Source organism: Carcharodon carcharias, chromosome 15 (genome assembly GCF_017639515.1).
Source record: "Carcharodon carcharias isolate sCarCar2 chromosome 15, sCarCar2.pri, whole genome shotgun sequence".
In the NCBI taxonomy this organism is placed as follows: domain Eukaryota; kingdom Metazoa; phylum Chordata; class Chondrichthyes; order Lamniformes; family Lamnidae; genus Carcharodon; species Carcharodon carcharias.
This window is the reverse complement of record NC_054481.1, coordinates 56,544,069-56,569,806: the sequence shown is the minus strand read 5'-3', so window position 1 is coordinate 56,569,806 and position 25,738 is coordinate 56,544,069. Positions and strand designations below refer to the sequence as shown.

The 25,738-nt window shown below is 42.2% G+C and overlaps 2 protein-coding genes across 4 annotated transcripts in view; one reads left to right on the top strand and one right to left on the bottom strand.

Annotated features, from left to right (window-relative positions):
- Positions 1-25,738, top strand: part of snx8a (sorting nexin 8a) — a 49,008-nt gene that overhangs the window by 11,141 nt on the left and 12,129 nt on the right. Inside the window, exons 7-12 of one of the 2 annotated variants that reach the window (XR_005945272.1) lie at positions 650-782; positions 1,322-1,390; positions 1,862-2,011; positions 3,340-3,489; positions 17,573-17,856; positions 22,644-23,217. Coding sequence is in view for 1 of the 2 variants with exons in the window: in XM_041206008.1 (XP_041061942.1) it covers positions 650-782; positions 1,322-1,390; positions 1,862-2,011; positions 3,340-3,489 (502 nt within the window). In the remaining variant the exon portion in view is untranslated. Of the gene's footprint in view, positions 1-649; positions 783-1,321; positions 1,391-1,861; positions 2,012-3,339; positions 3,490-17,572; positions 17,857-22,643; positions 23,218-25,738 lie in introns of those variants that run through there. The other variant, XM_041206008.1, reaches the window with a different exon arrangement.
- On the bottom strand, positions 12,574-17,237 carry nudt1 (nudix (nucleoside diphosphate linked moiety X)-type motif 1). 2 transcript variants are annotated; one of them, XM_041206010.1, is made up of 4 exons: positions 17,146-17,237; positions 15,357-15,544; positions 14,083-14,228; positions 12,574-13,623 (listed from the first exon to the last, which is right to left on the bottom strand). In XM_041206010.1, the coding sequence occupies exons 2-4, from the start codon at positions 15,506-15,508 to the stop codon at positions 13,433-13,435; spliced, it is 489 nt and encodes a 162-aa protein (XP_041061944.1). In that variant the 5' UTR covers positions 15,509-15,544; positions 17,146-17,237; the 3' UTR covers positions 12,574-13,432. The 2 variants fall into 2 exon arrangements, with proteins under 2 accessions (XP_041061944.1, XP_041061943.1); XM_041206009.1 differs by lacking the exon at positions 17,146-17,237 and adding an exon at positions 16,259-16,419.

The window sequence follows — 25,738 nt, the reverse complement described above, 5'->3', positions numbered from 1 at the left end:
AATATTGTCAGGGCACATAGCCTTTACAGTGTCCAGTGCCTTCAGCCATTTCTTGATGTCACATGGAGTGAATTGAATTAGCTAAGGACTGGCATCTGTGATGCTGGGGACCTCTGGAGGAGACTGAGATCGATCATGCACTCGGCACTTCTGGCTGAAGGTTGTTGCAAATGCTTCTGCCTTGTCTTTTGCATTGATGTGCTGGGCTCCCCATCATTGAGGATTGGGATATTTGAGTTGTTTAATTGTCCACCACCATTCACAACTGGATGTGGCAGGACTGCAGACAATTTACCATAGGGTCATGGCATATTTTGAAAGTCCTGAGCATGACCAATTCTTATCTTTCTAAAATATATCTATTCAGGGGATATGGGTGTCATTGCCATGGCTGGCATTTATTGGCTTCGAGAAAGTGATGGTGAGCCACTGCCTTGAACTACTGAAGTCTGTGTGGTGAAGGAACTTTCAAAGTGCCTTTAGGAAGGGAGTTCCAGGATTTTCACCCGGTGACAGTAAAGGACCGCAGTCAATATATGTCCAATTCAGATGGTGTGACTAGGAGGTATTGCTTTTTTGATGTGCTTCTCAACACCTGTAACTTAGGTTTTGTTTATCTAACCTCCTCCATCCCTTTTCTGTATCTCAGTACCCTAGGCTCTGACACAACACCGGTTCCATCATGGGCATCAGCAGCAAGCAACACATGGGGTACCCTGAAGCAAGCGCTTAAAGGCTTATCTGTGGAGTTTGCATTACTCGCTGATAAAGCTGCACAGCAGGCAAGTCCAGTAATTAAACACTGCCTTCTGCCATTGGGCTACAAAGAAAGAAAAATCTCTCATTTGTAAAGCGCTTTTCATGACTAAGGACACCCCAAAGCACTTTACAGCCAATGAAGTATTTGTGAAGTGATGTAATGTAAAAAGAAGGCAGCAGTCAGTTAGTGCACAGCAAGATCTTATAGAAACAGTGTGATAATTACCAGATAATCTGTCCTGTTAGTGATGTTGGTTGAGCGTTAAATATTGGCCAGGGCACTAAGGGAAACACCCTGCTCTTACTGGAACAGTACCATGGCATCTTTTATATTTACCTGAGAGGTCAAATGAGGCTTTTGTTTAAGATCTCATCTGAAAGATGCTACCTTCGACAGTGCAGCATTCTCTCAGTACTGCACTGGGATTGTTGGCCTAGATTTTGGCAAATCAGTTGCGGGTGATGAGTGGATCAGAGACACAGAAGAAGGGACAAATGAACTTTAATTGGAGTATAGAAACTTGTTGCACAGTTTCTAAGTTTGATTCCATGCCTTGAACAGGGTAAGCGAGAAGAAGAGGAAGTGGTGGAAAAACTCAACCTTTTCCTGGATTTATTGCAGTCCTACAAGGTCAGTGTTACTACTGTGAATTACGTTTGAAGCATGTCTGAGCTGCATTCCTAATGGGTCAGTCAACATGCAGAAATGGAGATGGGTTTTTCTTTCAGATATAACCCTTCAAGTTTTGATGATTGGATTAACCCTGTGATTTAAGAATTTATTTTTAATTTAGTTTAGCCATAGTGCTGCATGCTATTCCAAGCATGAAGGCTGGCCTGGCCTACTGACTGTTGACAGTTCCCCATTCCAGTGCTCTGGCCTACTGACTGCTGAGAATTCCCTATTCCAGTACTCTGGCCAGCATTGGTAACCCATCTGACCAACTGGCAATAGGAGGGAGCTGATGATGTATCTGCAGGACAAGACAAAATGGATATTGTTTCATTTTTGGTCAGTTGTGGGAATGTATTATTCATTTGAGGTTACTTCAATCTCCTAAATTAAAGTTGAATTGCCTGTATTTGGACCTCTTGCTTTCAGGATTTGTGCGAGCGTCATGAGAAAGGTGTCCTTCATGAGCACCAACGAGCGTTGCAGAAATACAGCTCCATGAAACGGCAGATGATGAGTGTAACTGTGCAGAACAAGGAGCAGATTTCTGTGGAGCAACTGGAGTCACGAATTGTGCAGGTGCTCTACTTCATTTTCATGTTTGCTGTTGTAGACTAGTCTGATCAAGTTTAGTGTAGCCTTCCATTGCTTTGCCAAAATTGCCTTTTCTTCATGTGGGAACCCAATGAGTTTTAGCTGGCTCTTGGATTAAGAGTGGACCCCCAACAAAAATGAGGAGGTGTTGGTTCGATGAAGAGAAACTGAGTTATGGGAATGAGTTGAAGATTTAATGATTGCACTGAGTGCTAGTGTTGTGAGTATGGAAGGTGTGTAATATGAAGCAATTGGAACACAGAAGAATTCTGATACCAAGCCTGCCCTTGACATCAAGAGAATGGTCATAAGCAGCTCTTGTCATGTTGTTGAGGTCCATAAGTACAGGGCTCCTCAAAGAAAGTAAATCCATATTGGTGGTTGAATGATGTTGAGTTGGGGTTTTCAAACGACAACAACTTGCATTTATATGGTGCCGTTAGCATCGCAAAGTGTCCCAAGTTGTTCCATAGGAGCTTAATCAAACGAAGTTTGACAGCTGGCCACATAAGCTGCTTTTCAGATAGAGGTAGGTATTAAAGAGCATCTTATAAGAAAAGAGAGCATGAACAGCAGAGAGGTTTAAGGAGGGAGTCTTGCGCTTTAGGGCCTTTGCAGCTGAAGGCACATCTGCCAAAGGTGGAATGATTAAAATCAAGGATGTGCAAGAATTGGAGGATTGCTAAGATCTCGGGAGACTTTTAGGGCTAGAGGAGGTTACTGAGATAGGGAGAGACAAGGCCACGGAAGGTTTTGTACACAAGGATAAAAAATTTTAAAATTGAGGAATTTCTGGACAGGGAGCCAATGTAGGTCTATTGAAAAAGTGATTGTGGGTGGAAGCTGGGGCAGGTGCATGATGTGGAGTTTTGAGGTCCTGGGAAAGAACAAATTAAATTGAGACAATTAAGGGAGGTGTTTGACTATTTAGGAAATATTGGAAGAACTCAGCAGGATAAGGCTCTTCAGACTAATCCTTCAGTAATGGGTTGGGCGGGGGAGGGAGTGGTGATGGGTTGGTGGAAGATAAGGCACAATGTGTGATAATCTTTCTGTCCCTCCTGTCATTTTCCCCCTGTGCCTCCCAACTCCCATTTCTAATCTTTCTGTGGAGCAGTGGCTGTCATTAAGGCTATATTTTAAAAATAGTCTGGAGTTTGAGATGTCATAAAGGTTGTGACCTCCCATCAGAATGGCAATAAATTGCTGGTAAATTCTGTTGAGTTGGGGCAGGTAGAATGTTACCTCCAGGCACTTTTGTAGTCTCTGTTCTTTTTCCACTAATATTGCCTTCAACTATGACCTAATTTCAGCAAGAAAATACAATCCTGACCATGGAGCTCCGGAACTATTTCTCAATGTTTTGCCTACACCAGGAGACTCAACTTATCCACACCTACCTGCATATCACCTCCCATGTGCTGACTGCCTTCATTGATTCCCAGATCCAAGGGCACCGAGAGGTATGGCTGGACCTGCAGTAGTGGCTAATGTATTTTCTTGTTATTTCTTCTCCTATCCTTGCTAAGGACTTGTGTCCCCTCGCGGTTGTGTATGTGCTACCTGCCCTCTGGTACCTGGCCCATATGTCCATTCAAGCACAAGCCTAAGAACGTTTGGCTGCTCAACTGTATGAGGTATCACCGCTGAGTCCGATCCTTTCTACATATCTTTGCTAATGCTTGCCAGTTCCCTCAATAGATCTAATGGTTGGTGGCCCTGAAGGTTTTAATTTCACCATAACATTTAGTATTAGGAAATATTGCAGCAGCTTGGAATCTCCTTAAATGCTATTTTAAACTACTGGTTGAATTAGTAGTTACTGGCTTGTGATTTGTATGTGTTTTTTTTTCCCTGCTTAGATGAGTGCAGTGTGGAATGACTTGAAACCAAAGCTGGGAGGCCTTCTGCCCAATGGAATGCCATCACCCCCTCTGTCTCCAGGAAATTGGCAGAGCCCAACCTCCTTTTTCCCCACTGTGAATTGAGATGTTCCTGCGTTTTTGATGGACAATTAAGTTTTTTCTTACCTTTTCCATGAAACATTCCAGATTCCTTTCTTACTAAAGGATGTTATCCAGAGTATGGTTTAAAATTGGTTACTAAACCACAGCGACACAAAGTTAAGTGATTGAAAAGCCAACCCATTTGAGTTGGACTAGGTGCTGCTGCTTAAGCAGAGATATTGGACCATTGAATTGAGTCTCTTTTCCCTTTGTTAATTGTCATTGTGTGGATTTATGGCTGATGTTTGATGTAATTGGAGCATGACTACATTGAAGTAATTGGGAAATTGTCTAAGTTTAAGAAAATATTTAGAGTTGTCCTTAAAATATTCACAGTGCCTCGGTGGGGATGGGAAACAGCTCTGGCAGAACTTACCCCTCTCAGAAATGTAGCTAGGATCCAGATTACCCTGAGGTGCTTTATTCTAACTTCCTGATAACTGTGTGCAGGCTATCAATCAATAAGCAATGATTATGTAATTGAATGTTACTTCTAACGCTGCTGGAAGAAATTACATTATTCTTCCCTTGTTTCACCTGCTTGAATAGCGCTGCTGGTTAATTGCGAAGACCTCTTGAGATGTGGTTCTAATCCTGGGGGGTTGGCAGCAACAAGGAGGGTCCAGGTGGTACTTTGATAGACCTGCTGGGGCAATCAAGAGTTTGATTCTTGGGGCTGTGGTGAGTCAGAACTAGTCCCATTGCTTGCTTTTGAACAATATATTCTATTTCATTCTCTTCTCAAATCAGTAAATAAAGCTGAAGGATCTGATTAGATAAACTATTCACTTTTGGTTTACTTGAACCTAATGGGAGTCTGGTTTAAAAATGGACTGTTTAGGATTTGCAGATCTTGCTCCCAACTGCAATCTCTGCAGCCTAGAATGTTCACTTGGACTCTAAGCCAACATGGATTTAAAGATGTATTGGCAATTGTGCCCGATGTATACTCGTACTGATTTTGGTGTGAATGCACTTAATTGTTTTGATTGGAACTTTCCATTGCATTAACACTCCAACTGCACATGTCTAAAGAATTTTTTGAAGGTGCAAAGCAAAACCAAGTCTGTAATCTTGTTTGTGAGCAAAATCATGTCTTGTTAGAATGTAGTTGTGGTGTGAATTCAGCTTAATTTCTTCCCTCCTCCAACTGCATGAAGGTTCTGTTGTGTAGAAGGTCAAATTGTTGGCTGCAGATATATATATTGTACAATGCCCCTTGCAAATTGGAATTATAGCTTTTTTTGTTTTTTGAAACTGTATATTGATTTTCACTTCAGTGTTGTGGACTGGAAGCTCAGCTTTTGAACAGTCGCATATCTGAAATACTTTTACACCTCTGAGGGTTCTGGAGAGGAGCTGAAGTGCTGTTCTGAAAGCACAATGGGAAAATCCAATTTATACATGGAACTACAATCCTTTTTTTAAGGTTTTGAGGATTTTTGTTAGGAATTGGCTGATTCCTCACAGAAAGCTATTCGCTTATTATTTTTTAAAAATCTGAAATAATTTGAAGGATTTTTAAAATGGGCATATCTGGGTGTATAAATATGAGAATAGCAAGCGTTGGAAAAACAGATTTGTCAGCATTTTTAAAAAGGAAAATAACCTTTTTGAATATAGACCTTTTAGACCAAATCCAGAATGGATTCACCTGAAATGTTATGCAGTCTCCACAGATCACTGTATTGTGACCATTTGAATGCAATAACTGACAGGGGCTATGTTATCTACAATGTAGCACATTGATAGAACTCTTTACAAACTACTAACTCGATGGGGGTCACCTAAATCATGAGACATTTTCATGTAGATTATCAATGTCCCTTGAACTCCAGGACCTTGTACAAACAGAAACAGATGCCATGCCGTAAACTCCCTCTACCTTGTGTGTTTTTTGTTCTGTTTTATAGCTGTTGCTCAAGTTCCCAGGGTTTTTTAACAGTAATGTGAGGTCAAAATGGTGAAATCAACCTCTGGGTGTTGGGGGTGAGTGTTGATGAAGGACCCTTGGGTAGGATTGCAGGTTGATTTTGTGGAAAATACATTTATTGTACTTTATCGTGAACTGGTTTAGAATCAGGTTAAGCCTGTGAAATCCAAATTTCCCTCAATTTGAGGGGAAAAGTTAATCAACTCTCTAAATTTGCAGTAGATTAGGAGGCAAGTGTCTTTGTCACAAAATTTGGAGACACAGGCCTTCATTATTTATATACACCCAGTAATTATTATGGCTACTGGTTTTAGCGTTCACAGTAAGAATACACTAGAATCCTGTATTTTCACAAAGTATTTGAATCTTACCTTAAACCCTGTCAATGAAGGTTGGGAGAAATAATATCCATTTTGAAACTTCCTGTGGAAGTTTTTTCCAGCATCCTTTTCATTTACTTATCCAAGTTTTGAGCATGTTGGATTGTAACCAAATTTCCTACAACACAGCAGTGATTACACTTCAGAGAGTATCTCTTTGACTGTGAAGTGCTTTCTGATATCCTAAGCTTTTGAGAGGCGTTACAGAAATTTGGTTTTTACTTTTTCCCCTCAACCTCTTGCCCTCCCTAACAACTAACGCTTGTAAAATGAGTGTCGAAGGACTGAAACTCATTGGGATTGTTGTTTTGAAATGCCTCCAGTTCGTAGAAGGATATCACCTTTTCCATGGTGTAATACACCAGAGAAATACATGCAACATGATGCTTATTCCAACCACAAAGTAATCAGCTTTTCTGCCATCCAGAACGTCGGTGTGTGGGTTTCATTTTGTTCTCTCCCTCCCACACTTAGTTCCTGAATTTCCCTCCCCCTCATCCTTGATTTGGGTAATAGCTGGCCTACTCACTCTCGGCAAGAATTTGAGAGAGGCAGCACAGAAGTAGTCATTGGGCTCCTTTTATGAGTTCGCTAATCCTAAACAAAAGGTTTAACAGTTAAACAATTTAGCTCTCAACCATCAATTGATACAAGTGCCCAGCACAAATGTTTCTCCAGTGACTTTAATGATGGTCTTTCAGGCTCTGGTAATCTTGCCTATTTGCTGGCTGAAAACTCCTCAGTCCTGTACTAATGTAGTTCTTTCCAGCAGCCTATTTTAAAATGGGTGATATGCAGTCAAAGGCAACGTGTTCCTGCTGGATTTTTAAAATTTTACAAACGGGGAAACTCCATATCTCTTTCGTTGCACTGTATCAATATCCTGTTATTAACTTCTGCTAAAAATCCCCTTGCGCTACATTTTGAGGAAGAGCAGGGTAGTTCTGGCCAATATTTATTTCTTAATCAGCATCATTATTTAAAAAAATAAACCGGTGATCAGGTCATTATTTCATTGCTATTTGTGGGAGCTTGCTGTGTTCAGTTTGGCTGCTACATTACTAACACAGCAGTGACCATACTTAAAAAACTTTGCTTGTAAAGCACTTTGGGATATCCTGCAGTCATCAAAGGTTTCTACAAATGCAAGTCTTTTTACACAGGAGACCAAAAAAACCCAGTGAATGTTTCTCTGTTACTGACTAGGGAAGAGCTGTCCTGCTGATACCTTTTAAGCAGCTTTCATTGCCTGATTGTATTGCTGACTAACTTGGCATGGGTAAGAGAATTATTGATGCGCTGAGCATTAAGCCACAGAAAGGTCCTTCAGGAATTACTAAAATTAATTTTTTTTTATACTTTGCCATTTCTTGATTTATGAAGGAGCCTGGAATGCTGACTTTTCATGTTTTATTTGTGTATTTCCACACAGTGGTGGCAGGATGCCTTTGAGATTGTACGAAGTGGTCCTTTTGTCACCAAATCAATGGCTGCTCTGAGTAAGGACTAAACATTCTACTTTTGAGGAAGCTGGCAGGAGGTGCATGGAATGGAATATCAGAGAGGAGTCTTTACTTATATTTTTCCTTGAATATAAATGAGCTTGCCAAGCCCTGAGATAGGGAGATGCCCCTATCCCCTCACCCAAATGTGCTTTAAAACGTTCAGTTGAAATATCTGTTTTATTTGCGACAAAGTCTATTAATGAGAGTGCTGATTGATACCAGTCAGAGTTGGAGGTGAGGCAGAGCTCACAGCAAACATTTGATTTTTATAGCAAAGCATATTCATTGAGCGGAGTCTACAGAGGTTATTTGAAGAATTTATGAATTGTAACAAATGACCCATGACTAAAACTGCAACGACCGTCTCCTGGTAAAAGCAAGGTAATCTCTCCAGCAAAATGCAGTGAATGGAGGATAGTTACAGAATACAAATTGTTTGTAAAATCAATTTGATTCATTTTCAATGTAATCTTCAGGCGTGATTGATGGGAATTACCCAATCATCTCTCTTCTGGCTGGGAATAGTGACGTCACTGTATGCAGTCCCTGTTAATCAGGAAATTCCAATGTAAGACTCTACAATGGTCTTAAGTCTTTGTCTTCCTGGGGACTGGGTGCTCCCAATTGCTGTTTCATCTCTGACTCCTTGATTTAAGTTTATTGCAGTTTGCCTACATGACTTATGTCCCATTCTCCAGACAGGGTTTGAATGTAAATTTAGTTCATAGTAGAAATTATTTCTAAATTGGCATTAGAAATTGACCAGCCTCACTTGAGGTCCCAGAACTGGGTATTTGAAGAAATTGAAACCTCCAACTGAAACAGCTGGAGAGTTTGAAGCTAACATACCTTGCTTTGGGCCGAGGGACCCTACAAATTAACTGGCTGGATACCTGACCAAGGAGTTCTTGACCTTGTACCTAACCTCCCCAAAAATACTTCACAGGCAGCAAATGAGTTTTCTCATTATGGCTGAAAAAAAGTGGATGTTTTAAGTAGAGGAGCAACATGGAGAATTGTATTAAATAAGTGTGCTTTGTAGAGAATTACCTCAGATGGAAATAATCAGATTTAATGAAGAAAATTTATCAATTGGATTACTTAGCTCTGCAAAAGAGGTAAGACCCAGTAACATTTTTCTGAGCAATATGCACATCTTTCCTTTAACGTGATTTAGAAAAATTATAATGTATAGCCTTTGATCTCCCAATCGGGCTGATTGTGGGTTGGGAGCTGTAACTGATTTCATCCCCATGTTCTTTTACTGTCAGTTTTTTTTAAAGAAGCAATGAAGACATTTTGGTGGGGGCGGGGAGGAAGGAAAGAAAGGAGGAGAGAATCGGTAGCTCAGGAAATTGTTTCATGCAAGATGTTTATAGGGAAGGATGTTGAAATATAAATGGTTCTTGCTAATCTGGAGAGTTGTGTGTTGATTATTTACATGGTATATGCTTATAAGGTAAGATATTATACAATCTGCTCGATCAGTCGGAGGCGTTTAATATTTGATGCACTTTACTGAATAACATTGATATTAAAATGTTTCAGATTATTATATACAGAATATGAAGCAAACTCATTGGTTTGCAATATATATTTACTGTGTATAAGAATTGTCTACAATAAATTATGTAAACCTCTGGAATGGTATGTCTTCTGTGTTCTAAGCAGTTGCTCATTAAGAAATTCAATTTTTTTTAACAATATAACTGACTAAATGAGAACAGCCCCGATTACAAGAGAGGACTAAAACAATCCTCCATAAAGTTTGTGGAACAGATGCAACTATCTAGAAGACTGTATTTAGACTGAACAACACAATGGGTGCTCAGGTTTCTTTGTGCCCTACATAGGGGAGGATCTTGGAAATACTGGTGAAGTGGAGAGGATAAGTGGGTTCAAAGGGAGTTTTTCTGAGGTAGAGCTGATGGCATTTTTGAAGGAGAAAGGGATGAATTTACATTAAGGTATAGTGGGTCAGGGAGTTGGGTGGAGAAAGGATTGATTGAGTAGACATGGGAGTCGTAACCAAGAGAATTGCAGCGATCCCTGGGGTGATTGAGGTGGGAAAATAGGATGCTGGGAGCAGTGAATGGATGGAAACTGCAAAGCCACTATCTTATCTTTGAAATTGAAGAAACCCATAAGTGTGTCATGTTCGGTGTTTGAGGATGGAAGGGTTGGGAGGGGAGCATTTAAATAGCTTAATTATTTTAGGAATAAGTTTCTGAGGTTGTCCTTTCCCTTTTAGAATGATCCTGAAATGGAAAGTGCTTTTGGCTGAGAGTGATGTGGTCCTGGTAGACAGCTTGGCTGCCAATCTTAACTCCAAGCAGTGTGCTCTTTAAATTGAGTCATCAGTGAAACCTTGAGCCAGAGTCCCTGAAAAATGGAAAGGTTGCAGAGAAGGGATTATTGAGTGTGAAGAAATGGAAATGTCTATTTGATACTTGAACAGGTGGCTTTTCTCACTACAAAAATTGGGAAAGTTTTCCATCGGGGGCCATTGGGGCCAATTATAGATGCTACCTCACTGCTCCTCAGTTTCCAAATGTTCACAAGTATTCACAGCAACTTGCATTTATATAGTACCTTAATGTCCCATGGTGCTTCACAGGAGTGTTACCAAACAAAATTTGACCCTGAGGTACATAAAGCTTTATTAGGACAGATTGCCAAAGCTTGGTTGAAGAGGTAGGTTTTAAGTTTGAGGGAAATTTCAGAGCTTAGGCTCTAGGTAACTAAAGGCATGGCTGTCAATTATGTGATGAAAATCAGGGATAAGCAAGAGGCCATAATTAGAGGAACTCTGAGGTCTTAGAGGGTTGTAGGGCTGGAGTAAGATGCAACCAAACTGATGCCTTAGTTCCAAACAGCTTATGATATCTTGGTGATTGATCTGCAAGCAACAGAGAAGCTTCTTTAAATTGCAGCTGGAAACAGGCTTTTTATTACTGGGCAGGATGAATGTTAAGATTAATCCCTGACTGGAAAAAATCCTTATAACCAGAGGGGAGCTGAGTTTACACGGTTATGATCTGGAATACACTACGCAAAAGGAAGCATATTCAACATAACATGTATGAGGAAATTGGATAAAAACTTAAAAGGAAAAATTTGCAGGGCTATGGGGAAAGAGCAGGGAGGGGGATTAATTGGCTATCTCTTTCAAATTACTAGCACATCCATTCTATGAACTTTGTGTCTGGCTGTCTAATATAATTGTACACATAGGAGAATGTTTAGAATTAAGGAGATTACACTCCAGATCTAATGTAATGCAGTAAGATGGATGGTGTTCATTCTAATTCAACTCTCTAACCCTTTAATGGAATGGTGGAATGAACGAAGCCCCTGGTGAGAGATTCTGCCATCAGTGTCGGGCATCGCTAGACCTTTTAATCTTTGTATCCTTAAATATATTTGGTCAGTAGAATTTATTTCCAGATTTTCCTAATACATGACAAGAAGGAAGGGGAAATTCTGATTTATTTTGTAACCGGCAACCCCCATTAGAGCTGAAAGTTTAAGATTTAGTTTGGAATTGATGATAAGAGCTGCTCTTTGGCATTATAACGTCACCAATGTATGTGCAATATGGTGGTGCTTACATACAAAACCCTTGTAACTCCCACATCTTTCAAATTATCTGTTGTGAGGACACACACTGATGTTGGGCTGTAGTTTCACAGGCTCAAAGCTTTCCAGTACTTCTTCCAAAAGATCAGTTGTGCCACCCGGACAGCAAGTCTTTGAACTAATCTACCACAACAAGCATTACTCCAACTCCTGATCCTTATGCTTTGCAGCAGCACGCTAGGTTTGCTCCCTTTTCATTGTAGATAGAATTCCCCCTGTAGTTATGGCAATGAGAGTATATGGCCCTTACCAACCAGCCGGGTCTCCATCAATATCAACAGGGCATGAACTGAGAGTGCATGTCTGAGGCACAGTTATTCTATGCGTTAAGGGTTGGGGAATGCCCTGGCCAGGATGGGAGGGAGATTCCTGTTGCAAACCCCCATCCCCTGCTTCCTCTCCACAAATTGCTGTTTTGACCCTCAATCCAGAGTGTGGTCAACACTTCAATCTCTTCTGCTTTCCTTCCTGCCCTGTATGCTCCATTCACTCTAAGGACCAGGACTCCAGATATGATTCAGCTAGGGTATGCACGCCTAATCCTCCACCTCCTCTGCTCACTTCTCTTTCCTTGCCTTCCCTTCCTGTTGAATTTATTTATTTTCATGTGAACACCTTTTGGGAGCCTGAATCCAACTCTGGTTATCTCGGTGAGATCACCCCAAAAGGGGGGGCATGCAGGATACTGAGGAAATAAACCAGTGCTTGCGGTGAGTGAAATGGCTTCTGTACTCGGCTTTATGAAATTATGTTGCCACCCACCTCATTTCCTGCTCTTAAGTCATTGTGATGAAAGAAGGAAGGGATGAATAAGAGTCAGAGTTTAATGTAAGAGATTTATGCACTTGTGCAAAGATTTGGCAAGGTTTAAGAATAAAGGAAAAGATTGCTGGCATTGGGTTTTGAGTTAAGATTGTTGACAAATAACTGCCCTTTTGCAACACCTAGTGGCCAATTTCAGAGAGACACTTAGAATATCTCCACTTGTCCTCTCCAAACACTGGGAGAAACTTTGGGAGTTTCCTCCTTTTTAAAAAATAAAATCAGTATTATAAAAAAATTTGCTTGTGACCATGAATACAAATCGCAGTCTAGAAAAACCACATTTTATATTACAGCAAATGGATCATTCAATCTATATGGAATCTGAACAACATCCAGTAACAAGCCTCCAAATCTCTACATACTCCATAATTTGTTGCCCAGGTATCACGTTTCGACAATGAGCTGCCACTTGTGCCCAAATCATCTTAAAACTATCCAACTCACTTGTATTTTCCGCTACCTTACAAATACACCGCAGAGATTTTCTTGCTACTGTTCAAACGATGTGATGGATCACTTGGGGTGGGGTAGGGAATATTGGAAAATTGGGTGTCATTCTTGAACAATGTGTGTATCAACCCCACCTGATTATACTATAATTGCTGTGCTGAAGCATTCCAGTGCAGCAAGACACAGACCCAGGATCAGGGTTGTAAACTCTCCTGGATTGCCTTGGCAGTGATTAATCTTTAAATTCCAAGAGTGGCATAAATGAAAAATTATTGGAGTATCAGGTAGACCAAAAGCAGTTAAACTGACGAGTCAAAGATCATCAAATCAGGTAATGAATTGATTCTCTAATTGGTATGGGAAAGGAAGATGGATGTGTTGGGTGATTAATGGTGGGAGCGTGAAAGTGGGGCAGTTGGAAGCACGAGGATGTGATGACATCTCCTGCAGTAGTCCAAGTAGAGTTGCTTAGTCGAGGTTAAATCAGGTATTAAACCTCCAGAGCAAAATTATAAAAATATCAACAGGATTTAATTCTTCCACTGAAAAGAAAATCGCAACAGCTATTCGTAACAGTTTGCTGCTGTGTATGTCCGCAGTTTCTCAACGTTTGTTAAAAGCTCCCCCAACCCCCATTTCCCTGTACTTCAGAATGCAAATTGTCAGAATCAGGACTCTTTGTCAGCTTCTAGCTCATCCACTTCCTGCAGTGTGTATTCTAGGATGGTGTTATGTCCTTTGAACTTGAAATGACCCTTGAATTTCTTCTTCTGGAGCAACAGAGGGAACCAGAAAATGTCATCAGCCCACATCTTGTCAAACGGAACCTTGTCCAGGTCGAACCACTGCGGGCGCATCTCTGAAATTCAGTGAATAGTGGTGTTTTTCAAATCCAAAACAGCAAATATAAAGCCAAGATAAAAAGTTGAGTGTCTGTACCAGTACCAAGGTGCTTCACAGGTGCCTAATCAGACAAAAGTAGACACTGAACCACATAAGATATTAGGGTAGATGACTACAAGCTTGGTCAAAGATTTTAATGAGTAACCAATAGAAAAAGAGTTTTTAGGCAGAATTTTAGGGAAGGAATTCTGGAATTTAGGGCCTAGGTAGCTGAAGGCATGCCTGCCAATGGTGTAGAGATGAAAATTGGTGAGATACAAGAAGCCAGAATTGGAGGAGTGCGGATGTCTGAGGGTTGTATAGCAGGGTAAGTTAGGAAGGAGGGGCAAGGCTATAGTGGGAATTTGAACACATGCTTACTTCACCCTACAGCACCTTTCAGTCAATGAATTATTTTTGAAGCATGCTTATTTACCTTCCGATTCCACTGGTTCCCCTTGGTAACTATCTGTATGAAATATGTGAACATCCAGTAGTTCTCTCTCACCGACAAATTCAAACTTGATCTCTCCGACTTTTTCCAAGCTGTCTACAGTCAGGCTGCTCTCCTCCCATAATTCTCTGAAGAAGGAATTATCTTTACTTTAAAAGACAAATTTAAAAGAGGTTGCAAAAAAGCATTTCTGATGGCTGAAGCATGGGAAACAGGAGCAGGCCATCAGCCTCTTGTATCTGTTCTGCTATTCAATTAGATCATGTATGATCAGTACAATACCTCAATTCCATTGAACAGCATTGAGTTGCATTCACTGACATACAGATCAAAGAAAGGCCAACAGTTCCCTTGATGCCTCGTGGTGAAAGGTAGCATGATACTAAACCAGACCAGAATGTTCTGGATTCAAACTCGTGTCTGTGATGAACTAGCCAGAGTTTTGTGACCAATACTGGGCATCGCAGTTTTGGAAGAATGTTTTCGAGAGGGTGCAGAAGAGATTTACTAGAATAGTACTAGGAATGAGCGACTTCAGTTATGTGGAGGGACTGGACAAACTAGGGCTGTTCTCCTTGCAGCAGAGAAGGTTAAGATGAGATTTAATAGAGGTATTCAGAACTGTGAGGCGTTTTGAAAGAATGGATAGGGAGAAACTGTTTCCACTGACAGGACAGTAAGTGACCAGAGGTCACAGTTTTAAGATAATTGGTAAAAACCAGAGGACATGAGAAGAATTTTTGTTTTAGGAAGTGAGGTACAAAGATCTGGAATGCATTGCCTGAAAGGGTGTCGGAGCAAGTTCAATATTAACCTTCTAAAAGAAATTGGATAAATACTTGCAAAGGAAAGGAAATGAAGAGTTATGGGGAAAGCGTAAAGAAAGTGGTACTAATTGGATAGTTTCTTCAAAGGGCCAGCACATAGGCCAAATGGCTTCCTTCTGTGCTGTAAGATTCTATGATCTGAGTAGGGGCACTACAATTTGGTCAGTACACCTGTACCAGAAAGGAGGAATCAGCTGGGATCCACACTCTTGATCATTCTACAGAGATCTCTGCTGGAACAAATGCATATATGTGGATTAGATTACAATTGAGCTGTCTGTGATGCCCTCTCTGGTTGTGAAGCACGCAACACACTATTCTAGGCTTGAAGAGGGTGGCTGGAATTGTACCCCAGTTAGACAAAACCACCTTTCTCAGCAGTAAGAGGGAGAAAGAAAAATTGGTTAATAAAAGCTCCACGAGTGTTACCTCTTTGCTCCTTCCTCTATGGTTTCTCCGGGTTGCACTTTGCCTCCAAACCCATTCCAGCGGCCGGCCCCGAACCCTCGTTTCTTCAATCCCAGGAGGATCTTTTGTTGCCTCACGACCATCACTAGGGTCAACAACTTCGTGGTGACCATCTTTCTGTAACAGTATCTTCTCAATGGCTGGCAGCTCTGAATCAGGAAGAAATGGGTGTAAAATAGTGTTGATATACCATTCAATAACTTGCATTTATAGCATTGTAAATCCTCCCAAAATGCATCACAGCAATGTAATCATAAAAAAATTGACACCAAGCCCCATAAGGAGATATTAGGACAGGTGACCTAAAGCTCGACTAAGGAGTCTGGCTCTAAGCAGCGCCTTAAAGGAGAGACGGGTAGACTGGGAGAGGTTTAGGGAGGGAATTACATCGCTTAGGGCCAAGCCAGCTGAAGGCATAGTCACCAGTGATCGAGTTAAGGGAGTTGGGACGAACAACAGGCCAGAGTTCGAGTATTGCAGAGATCTGGGAAGGTTGTAGGGCTGGTGGAGATTACAAAGATAGGGAGGGAGTGAGGCCTTGGTGCAATCACCAACTCTGGTGGTGCGATTGCACAGCCTGATAGACTCTTCAAAAATAACTCCCGCTCCTGAGAAGACAATGAGATGTGTGAAGAGGGCAATGGGAGTATAAAATAAAAAATTCGCATTAATATAGCGCCTCTTACGATTTCAGGCCATCTCAAAGAGCTTTCTAGTCAGACAAGTACTTTTTTGAAGTGCAGTCACTGTTATAATGTAATCTTATCGCTGTAAATGCCGTTCCCTATTTCAGGAGCACTGGGCAATAGTTAGAAGCCTGGATGTTTGGGGTTTAGTTACATTTGAGAGCCCGGGACAGGTACCTTGGTTGGTTGATTGACAGCTCGCCTCCCGCCAGCTGCAATGGGTCAGAGAGCTCGAGAGCCTCTCCAGCTTTATCGAGCGCCAACAATGAGGATCGAATGAGAGCTTGTGGAATGGGGAGTTACACTCTATACACACCGGATGGAAACAAGTGAGAGAGAATGGAGGCCATTTTTGCGAAGGATTTTGTTTCTATATCGCCAATACTTTAAAACAGAGTGAATGCGTTTTAAATTTAATTTTTTTTTAACTGAAAATATCCGTGCGGCCGGTTCAGGAGAGATTCTTTACAAAGTTCACCTTGGCTGGTAAATTTGTAGAGTTTTGTTTCCTGGGGGACAGTTAGTTGTGACTCATGGAGCCGGGGCTCGGGGCGAAGGATTCCAGCTGGATTCGGAGGGGTTTTCATGTTCTTTGAGAACACTTTTGCGCTGCGCTGCCTGGTCAAGGTCCGGTTTGTGATCTTTATTTATTTAAAGCGCTTTATCTCCCCATCGAACGCGTAATCAATAAACTGGCATTCGCTGCCTTTTCATTTCTCTTAAGTCTCATAACAATTCGTATTTACATAGCGCCTTTACGGCCCAAGGCGCTTCACGGAGGTATTATCAAACAAAATTTGATACCGGGCAGCATAAGATATTAGATCAGAATACGAAAAACTTGAGCAAAGAAGTAGGTTTTAGGAGGACATTAAAGGGAGAGATGGTGAGGTGGGAGTCAATCTGCTGAAGGCATGACTGTCAGTGCCTGAGAGAGTAAAATCGAGAATGTGCAAGAGACCAGAATTGGAGAAATGCAGAGATTGTGGGGGATTGTAGGACTAGAATAGGTGACATAAAGACATTGCTTTCCATTCAGTCAATCACTATCTAAATCCACTCACTGTTGCTATGTGGTGAACCTGCAAATTCGACCACCACTGCCCTATTCCATCCACATTGCTGCTGAGACTCTCGGCTGTGCTTCACTACTTCTGCATTCTGCTCCCTGGTCTCCCACGTTTTGTACCCAACAAACTATAACTCATCTAAACCACTATCATCTGCACCCTATCCTTCACTGAGTTTTGCGCCCTGATTACCTTTGACCTTATTGGTGCCATGTTATAGGTGTATATAAATGCAAGTTGTTGTTGCCCACAACATCCACTCTACATTTCACTTGATCAATTGCTGAGTGGAATCTATCAGGGGGAGGCAGAGGGAGAGATGATAGAATTAGGGAGAGAAATGGAAAAAGTGTGACCCCTGAAGTGAGAAAACAAAACATACTTGAAAATAATAAGATATTTTTATTCTTCCCATTATTAGACAGGGCAATATGATGTCTCAGGTCCGGCACTGTCTGTTTCACACAACTGCAGAACAGTTAAAAAAAACACCAGCTGAACAGAGGTGGTTATCAAGGCAACTGAGGGACCCATATGTGAAATCTGCGCAACAACAAAACTACCGCTGTCGGAGTGCATTTAAGTTACTGGAGATTGATGAGAAGCACAGCATCTTGAGGCCTGGGATCAGCGTGATTGACTGTGGTGCAGCACCAGGTGCCTGGAGCCAGGTTGCAGTTGACAGGGTCAATGCCACTAGCAATGGTGAGTGACATACAACTCAAGGTGGAACAAATGGTAATATGATAATGACCAGAAAATCTGTTTTTAAAGATGTTGGTTGACAAATAAATATTGGCCAAGACACCAGGAAGAACTCCCCTGCTCTTCGTTGAATAGTGCCATAGGATCTTTTACATCCATCTGAGAAGACAGGAGGGTTCCTGGTTTTTGCCTCAGTTGAAAGATAGCTCCCCCAATAATGCAGTGAAAGGATAGGGAGAATATTTAAATGAATGAATGGTCCTACAAATCATTAGTTTGCAATTCCCTTGAGAATAATTGTTCTTTGTCATTCAGAAGCATCAGCTGTTCCTGAGTGTTTTTCTAAAAAGTAATCTAGGATGACTCATTCCCCCTTGCAGGTGATTTTAAATGTGCACTGGAATGTCAGGCTAGATATTGTGCTTCAGTCTCTTGGGTGTGATTGGAACCTCCAATATTTTGACCCAGGTGAGAGTGCTACCTACTGAACAACGATAGACACCTCTGACCATGTGCCACTCGAGAATGTCACTTGGGTAAGGTGCCAACCTGCAGAATTTTCACTTCATATCTTTCCTCTCTGAGAAGAAAACAGGTAAAATTAAAGGAACTAATCACTACAAATGTGTCTGGGGATGTGTCCCCTCTTGACTAAGGTTAATTTAGATGAAGGAAAAGAATTAAATATTGTGTCAGGAGGGATTGGAATAAACAGGCAAAGGAGCCTGGCTCAAAACATAAAGTGCATCTGTTTGTTTATTCTGGTTTGTTGTTGATCTTCATTTCATTTCCTCTCACTCCAGATCTGGATGCTCCTGTAGGTTTTGTAATGGGAGTTGATCTTTTACACATCCCCCCACTGGATGGTGCTGTGTTCCTGCCTCATTCTGACCTCCTGGATCCTGCAGTTCAAGCTAGAATACAGGAATCCCTGCCGACGGGAGAGGCTCAGGTGATCCTTAGCGATGTGGCACCGAACGCCAGTGGGATCCGCGAGCTGGACCAGCAGCAACTGGCCAAGCTGTGCCTGTGTGTCCTGGGGCTGGCCAGGAGGGTTCTGAGTCCTGGTGGCACCTTGCTCTGTAAATTCTGGGATGGGTCTAACAGCCGCCTCCTCCAAAACCGACTAACTGAATTGTTTAGAGAGGTGAAGATTTTAAAACCAGCTGCGAGCCGGAAGGAGTCATCGGAGATCTACTTTTTGGCAAAATGTTTCAGGAAAAGCTGACATTATGGAGCTACTGTTTATGCTCAAGGAAATTTCCATTGCAATCTAACAATTTTTGGGACTGTTTGTTCATTTGTATTTTCTCCCCATCCCTCCACCAGCATTTCATGCCCAGGGTGATAGTCCACCACCTAGTCAGAGAAAAAAAATGCATTTCTATCCTGCCTTTTATGACCGCTAAACTTCTCAAAATGTTTTATAGCAATGAAGTACTTTTGAAGTGTAATCATGTTGTACTGTAGGAAACATAGCAGCCAGCTTGAATGTAGCAAATGCCTACAAACAGCAAATGGCTACAAACAGCAATGTGATAATGACCAGATAATCTGCTTTTGTGATGTTGATTGAGGGATAAATATTGGCCAGGATACAGGGGAGAAGCTCTTTAAATTATTGCCATGAGATGTTTTATGTTCACCTGAGAAAGCCTTGGTTAAATGCTTCATCCAAAAGATGACTGCACTGCTGACTCAGTACTGCATGGAGCAATGGGATTTTGTGCTCATGTCTCCTGAATGGGATTTGAACCCACAATCTTCTGACTGAGAATTGCAAGTACTATGCACAGTGCGACAGCTGACAATTTATAATCACTGCTGCCCTGTACTTCATTACAAGGAGAAGCGCAGGAACTCTGGGTACATGTCCCTCTGTTTCACAAGAATAAGAATACTCCCCCAATGTATAGTCAGCCAACTGACTAAAAATGAATTCCACTTAAATAGTGTTTCTCATGACCTCAGGACATACAAAGCGCTTTAGAGCCAATGAAATATTTTTGAGTTGTAGTCAATGTTGTTATGGCCAGAATGGGATGAGTGCGCAGTCGATCTAGCCCCACTACTCCACAAAATCACTTACCAAAATGGCCAATCATTTACATTTGCTACCGTTGCCCAGAATAAAATAAACTTTAACCAGGCTTCTTTAAATAAACAACAAACTTATTAGTTTATTATAAAACTAGTCTTGTCGAAAGCTTATTAATACACAGTATGGCATATGAAAGTATACTAATTACTCTTTCAAGATACCCTAAGTCTCACACACACACACTCTCACAATAAAAAAAAATAAAAGAAAAATAGAGGAACTCTGCCAAAGGTTAAAAGTCAATGGTTCAAGGAAAAAGAAAGATGGTGGAGTCCTTGAAATGGCGTCTGGGTTATGCAAAACAGTTGATGACCCTTGCATTGCTTTTCAGGTGGACTCCAGGAACAGTAGCATTAAACAAAAGATGAACTATATTACAATACTCCTTCACCCACAACTATTTCTTTACAGATATGTACAGATTTGTAAAGATAACACAAGTTACAAAAACTATCTTATACTTCAATGATCACAGTAAGTACACAGTACAAGTAAACCAATTGGCAACCTGTGGTCAGACACACCACACTTTGAAACCAAGTGATAGATGCCACCTGAGACAGATGCTATGGATCTCTCCCCCCCTCCAGACGCTTGTCACACCGTGAGCCAACCAGTCTCACCTAACTCCATCTTTCACACGAGCATTTCCACTCTCCACTCTACAAGACCTCGTCTTGGATTCTTCTCCCAAATCGAACCTTTCTCTCAGACGCCTTCCGCAAGGGTTCACCTCCAGGGTTTCAAACTCTCCTTCTGATATACCTCTTCCCTGGGTCACCACATGCATTCAAGCTTTCTTCCACGCACCGTCTCTCACCGACTTAGCTGTCAACAGTACACCACTACTTCACATGCCCATAGCAAAGAGTTACATAACTTCAGTTGTCTCTTTGGACCTTCTGGCTTCTTGCAAGATGTTCTTGCTTTAAATCTGCTTTCTGCAGCTTTTGTCTCTTTAAATCTGAAGCTTGGAGCTTTTCTCTCTGCCCCTCCTAATTTCATGTAACCTTTTCCAGGTTCCTGTCCTTCATTTGACTAGAAAATCTGCTTGGGACTTTCTCCTGTTCTATTCTTTTGGATTTTGGGGTCTTCAGCATCTGTTTTGGGTGGCATCTGGCACTTGGTTTCAGAGTGTGGTGTGTCTAACCACAGGTTGTCAATTGGTTAACATGGACTGTGTACTTACTGTAAACATTGAAGTATAAGATAGCTTTTGTAACTTGTGTTATCCTTACAATTGAGACTGGATATCTGACCCCTTTGCCCCAGTCTCTCCTGCAGCTACTTTCAAAACCAACTGAACTCAAACAGCTTCCAAATCAAACTGCTGTTTCTATTTTCTTCTATGTTTCTCTGCGAGAGGGACTTGCCCCTCTGAACCCCTGTTGTTAACGTAACAGCCAGGTTCTCGACTCCTGTTTGCTTTACTTAGCTTAGAGTCATAAAACTCTCATTAGAAACACAGGCACCTTTTAAAGTGAAACTAAAACTCAACTTGACCTTTCCTTAACACACATGCAGAAATACAAATCAAACTTTAAAGCTAAAACTCATTCCTAACACCCACAAATACAAATATAGCTTAATTAAACTATCTCTATTTCCAAACAATGGCAGTTATATTATCAGAAATGCAGCAGCTAATTTGCGCACAGCAAGCCCCACAAACTACAATGGAATAAATTGTTGTTGTTGATGAAATAAATGACCAGATGATGTGTTTTTCAGTGGTGTTGGTTGAAGGATAAATATTGGCTAAGAAACCAAGGAGAACTCCTCTGTTCTTCTTTGAAAATTGGTCATATGCTCTGACATTTTATAGTGAGTTTCACTGCTTGATATTTGCTGCTCACTAAGCAAAGTCTCAAGCCTATACAAGGTGGTTGTCTAATGATCAGATAGCTTTTAGGTGGCATCCTTGGCTCAGTGATAGTGCTCACCAAAGCCTATTATTTGAATATTGTTTAAAATCCCGTGATCTGGTACATAGAAAGTCCCGGGCACAATTTGAATCCTCTGCTGACCTCAATCAGAGTGGCAGTAAGGGGTGGTACAGTTCATCTCTGTGCCCCTGGACCAGGGTGGGGAAAAATCAGATGCATTCACCACTTACTGACTTCTCTGGGAAATTGCTTGCAACAAGTCAAGACAGGATCCAGCTCAGCTATGATGACTTTAGTAGTTGAATAGCTTTGCAACACTGTTAGCCTGGGTGCATCGGTACTGGAAAACTCTCACAGAATAGTACACAAAATGTGTAAAATGCATTGAGACATCTTCCTGCTGTTAAGTGTTACAGATTTATGCGTCACTGGTATGCTAGGTGTCAGCATTAGCTCAGTCGGTAGCACTCTTACCTCTGAACAGGAAGGTTGTGGATTCAAATCCCACTCCAGAAACCTGAGCACTAAATGTTAGCTGACATTTCCAGGTTTGGATGGGACATTAAAGTGATGCCCTCATCTGTCCTCCCAGGAGGATGCAAAACATCCCCTGGCACTGTTCAAAAAAGAAAAGTTAAGAGTTTGACAAAGGAGAGATTGACAATCTCCTTTACCCCCATCCAGCTTCACCTGCTCCCCCCCCCTTAAACAGTATAAATTTCATCACATTTCTGCTTTGTTTTAGCTCTGAAGAAGGGTCATATGGACTCGAAACGTTAACTCTGTTTCTTTCTCCACAGATTCTGTAGACCATCTGAGTTTTTCCAGCATTTTCTGTTTTTGTTTCAGATTTTAAGCATCCACAGTATTTTGCTTTTATCTTAGTATTCAATTCACTGACACTTCACTTCCAGGAATGCTTACCCTGAAGGAGTACTGCTCTTCTCTCCGACAGGATTTCTGTTTGCCTCTTTTGCCCTATTCCCTCCTGGTGTTTGACAAGGTGTTTACCAAAACTCGCCTTCACAGCCATATTTCTCAGTGACTGTCTCCGTCTCTTACTCACCCAATGTGGATTCCAACTGAAGTTCCATCCCTCATGTTTCGAATCCACCCAGGATTTCAGGTATCTCTGGGACACATAATGTTCCTTAGACAGTTGTTCTCGCCACATCCATGAACCGCCATATGAACACACTCGACCTTTCCATCTAGCAGCATCAAACCATCCTATCTCAAAGCTGCCTTTGTCCCCAGTTTCATTTTATTTTTTGTCTCATCCGATGCCTTAACAAGAAACTTTTCTCTTCCTTTCAGGTGTTAAGGAATGCAAGCACCAACAACTTATTGATACCAATGCCCATCCTGAACCCTCCACCCCTTCCCATCTTTCTGACCCCATCCCTTCTTCTCGTCCCAGCCCTTGCCTCTGACCTTCCCCTCTCTGATGCTAAATGTTCAGTACTCAGCAAAGGACTCAGTTTCATACCCTTACGCCCTCACCTCAATGAATTTTGGCTCGGCAAGATGCTGAACTCTTCTTCCGCTGCCTTTGTCTCCCCGCTTACTTCTTTAGGCAGGAGTCCACCCCCCCGTTTCCACGGATCCTTTCACCTGCTTCCAGTATTCTCCCTCCACCTGGACCCCTCCCTCTGGCCGCTTACCTGCTCTTGATCTTTTCATTGTGAACTGTCGGCGTAACATCGGCTGTCTCAATTTCTCTGCATCTCTAACCTATCTCCTTCTGAACTCTGTTCTCTTAGTTCTAACCCTGACTTTGTTATCAAACCTGCCAACAAGGGTGGTGCTGTTGTTCTCTGTTGTACTGACTTCTACCCTACAGAGGCTGAGTGCCAACTCTCAGACACTTCTTTCTACCTCCCCCTGGACCATGCTCCCACCACTGAACATCAAGCCGTTGTTTCCAGGAATAAAAACAAAAAAACTGCGGATGCTGGAAATCTAAAACAAAAACAGAATTACCTGGAAAAACCCAGCAGGTCTGGCAGCAACGGCGGAGAAGAAAAGAGTTGACGTTTCGAGTCCTCATGACCCTTCGACAGAACTTGAGTTCGAGTCCAAGAAAGAGTTGAAATATAAGCTGGTTTAAGGTGTGTGTGTGGGGGGGGGCGGAGAGAGAGAGAGAGAAGTGGGGGGGGGGTGTGGTTGTAGGGACAAACAAACAGTGATAGAAGCAGATCATCAAAAGATGTCACAGACAACAGAACAAAAGAACACATAGGTGTTGAAGTTGGTGATATATATCTAAACAAATGTGCTAATTAAGAATGGATGGTAGGGCACTCAAGGTATAGCTCTAGTGGGGGTGGGGGGAGCATAAAAGATTTAAAAATATTTAGAAATAATGGAAATAGGTGGGAAAAAGAAAAATCTATATAATTTATTGGAAAAACAAAAGGAAGGGGGAAGAAACAGAAAGGGGGTGGAGATGGAGGAGGGAGCTCAAGACCTAAAGTTGTTGAATTCAATATTCAGTCCAGAAGGCTGTAAAGTGCCTAGTTGGAAGATGAGGTCTTATTCCTCCAGTTTGCGTTGGGCTTCACTGGAACAATGCAGCAAGCCAAGGACAGACATGTGGGCAAGAGAGCAGGGGGGAGTGTTGAAATGGCAAGCGACAGGGAGGTTTGGGTCATTCTTGCGGACAAACCGCAGGTGTTCTGCAAAGCGGTCGCCCAGTTTACGTTTGGTCTCTCCAAAGTAGAGGAGATCGCATTGGGAGCAACGAATGCAGTAGACTAAGTTGGGGGAAATGCAAGTGAAATGTTGCTTCATTTGAAAGGAGTGTTTGGGCCCTTGGACGGTGAGGAGAGAGGAAGTGAAGGGGCAAGTGTTACATCTTTTGCGTGGGCATGGGGTGGTGCCATAGGTGGGGGTTGAGGATTAGGGGGTGATAGAGGAGTGGACCAGGGTGTCCCGGAGGGAACGATCCCTACGGAATGCCGACAGGGGGGGTGAAGGGAAGATGTGTTTGGTGGTGGCATCACGCTGGAGTTGGCGGAAATGGCGGAGGATGATCCTTTGAATGCGGAGGCTGGTGGGGTGATAAGTGAGGACAAGGGGGACCCTATCATGTTTCTGGGAGGGAGGAGAAGGCAAGAGGGCAGATGCGCGGGAGATGGGTCAGACACGGTTGAGGGCCCTGTCAATGACCGTGGGTGGAAAACCTCGGTTAAGGAAAAAGGAGGACATGTCAGAGGAACTGTTTTTGAAGGTGGCATCATCGGAACAGATGCGACGGAGGCGAAGGAACTGAGAGAATGGGATGGAGTCCTTACAGGAAGCAGGGTGTGAGGAGAGGTAGTCGAGGTAGCTGTGGGAGTCGGTGGTTTTGTAATGGATATTGGTGGACAGTCGATCACCAGAGATTGAGACAGAGAGGTCAAGGAAGGGAAGGGAAGTGTCAGAGATGGACCACGTGAAAATGATGGAGGGGTGGAGATTGGAAGCAAAATTAACAAATTTTTCCAAGTCTCGACGAGAGCATGAAGCGGTACCGAAGTAATCATCGATGTACCGGAGAAAGAGTTGTGGAAGGGGGCCGGATTAGGACTGGAACAAGGAATGTTCCACATACCCCATAAAGAGACAGGCATAGCTGGGGCCCATGCGGGTACCCATAGCCACACCTTTTATTTGGAGGAAGTGAGAGGAATTGAAGGAGAAATTGTTTAGCGTGAGAACAAGTTCAGCCAGACGGAGGAGAGTAGTGGTGGATGGGGATTGATCGGGCCTCTATTCGAGGAAGAAGCTAAGGGTCCTCAGACCATCCTGGTGGGGGATGGAGGTGTAGAGGGATTGGAAGTCCATGGTGAAGAGGAAGCGGTTGGGGCCAGGGAACTGGAAATTGTTGATGTGACGTAAGGTGTCAGAGGAA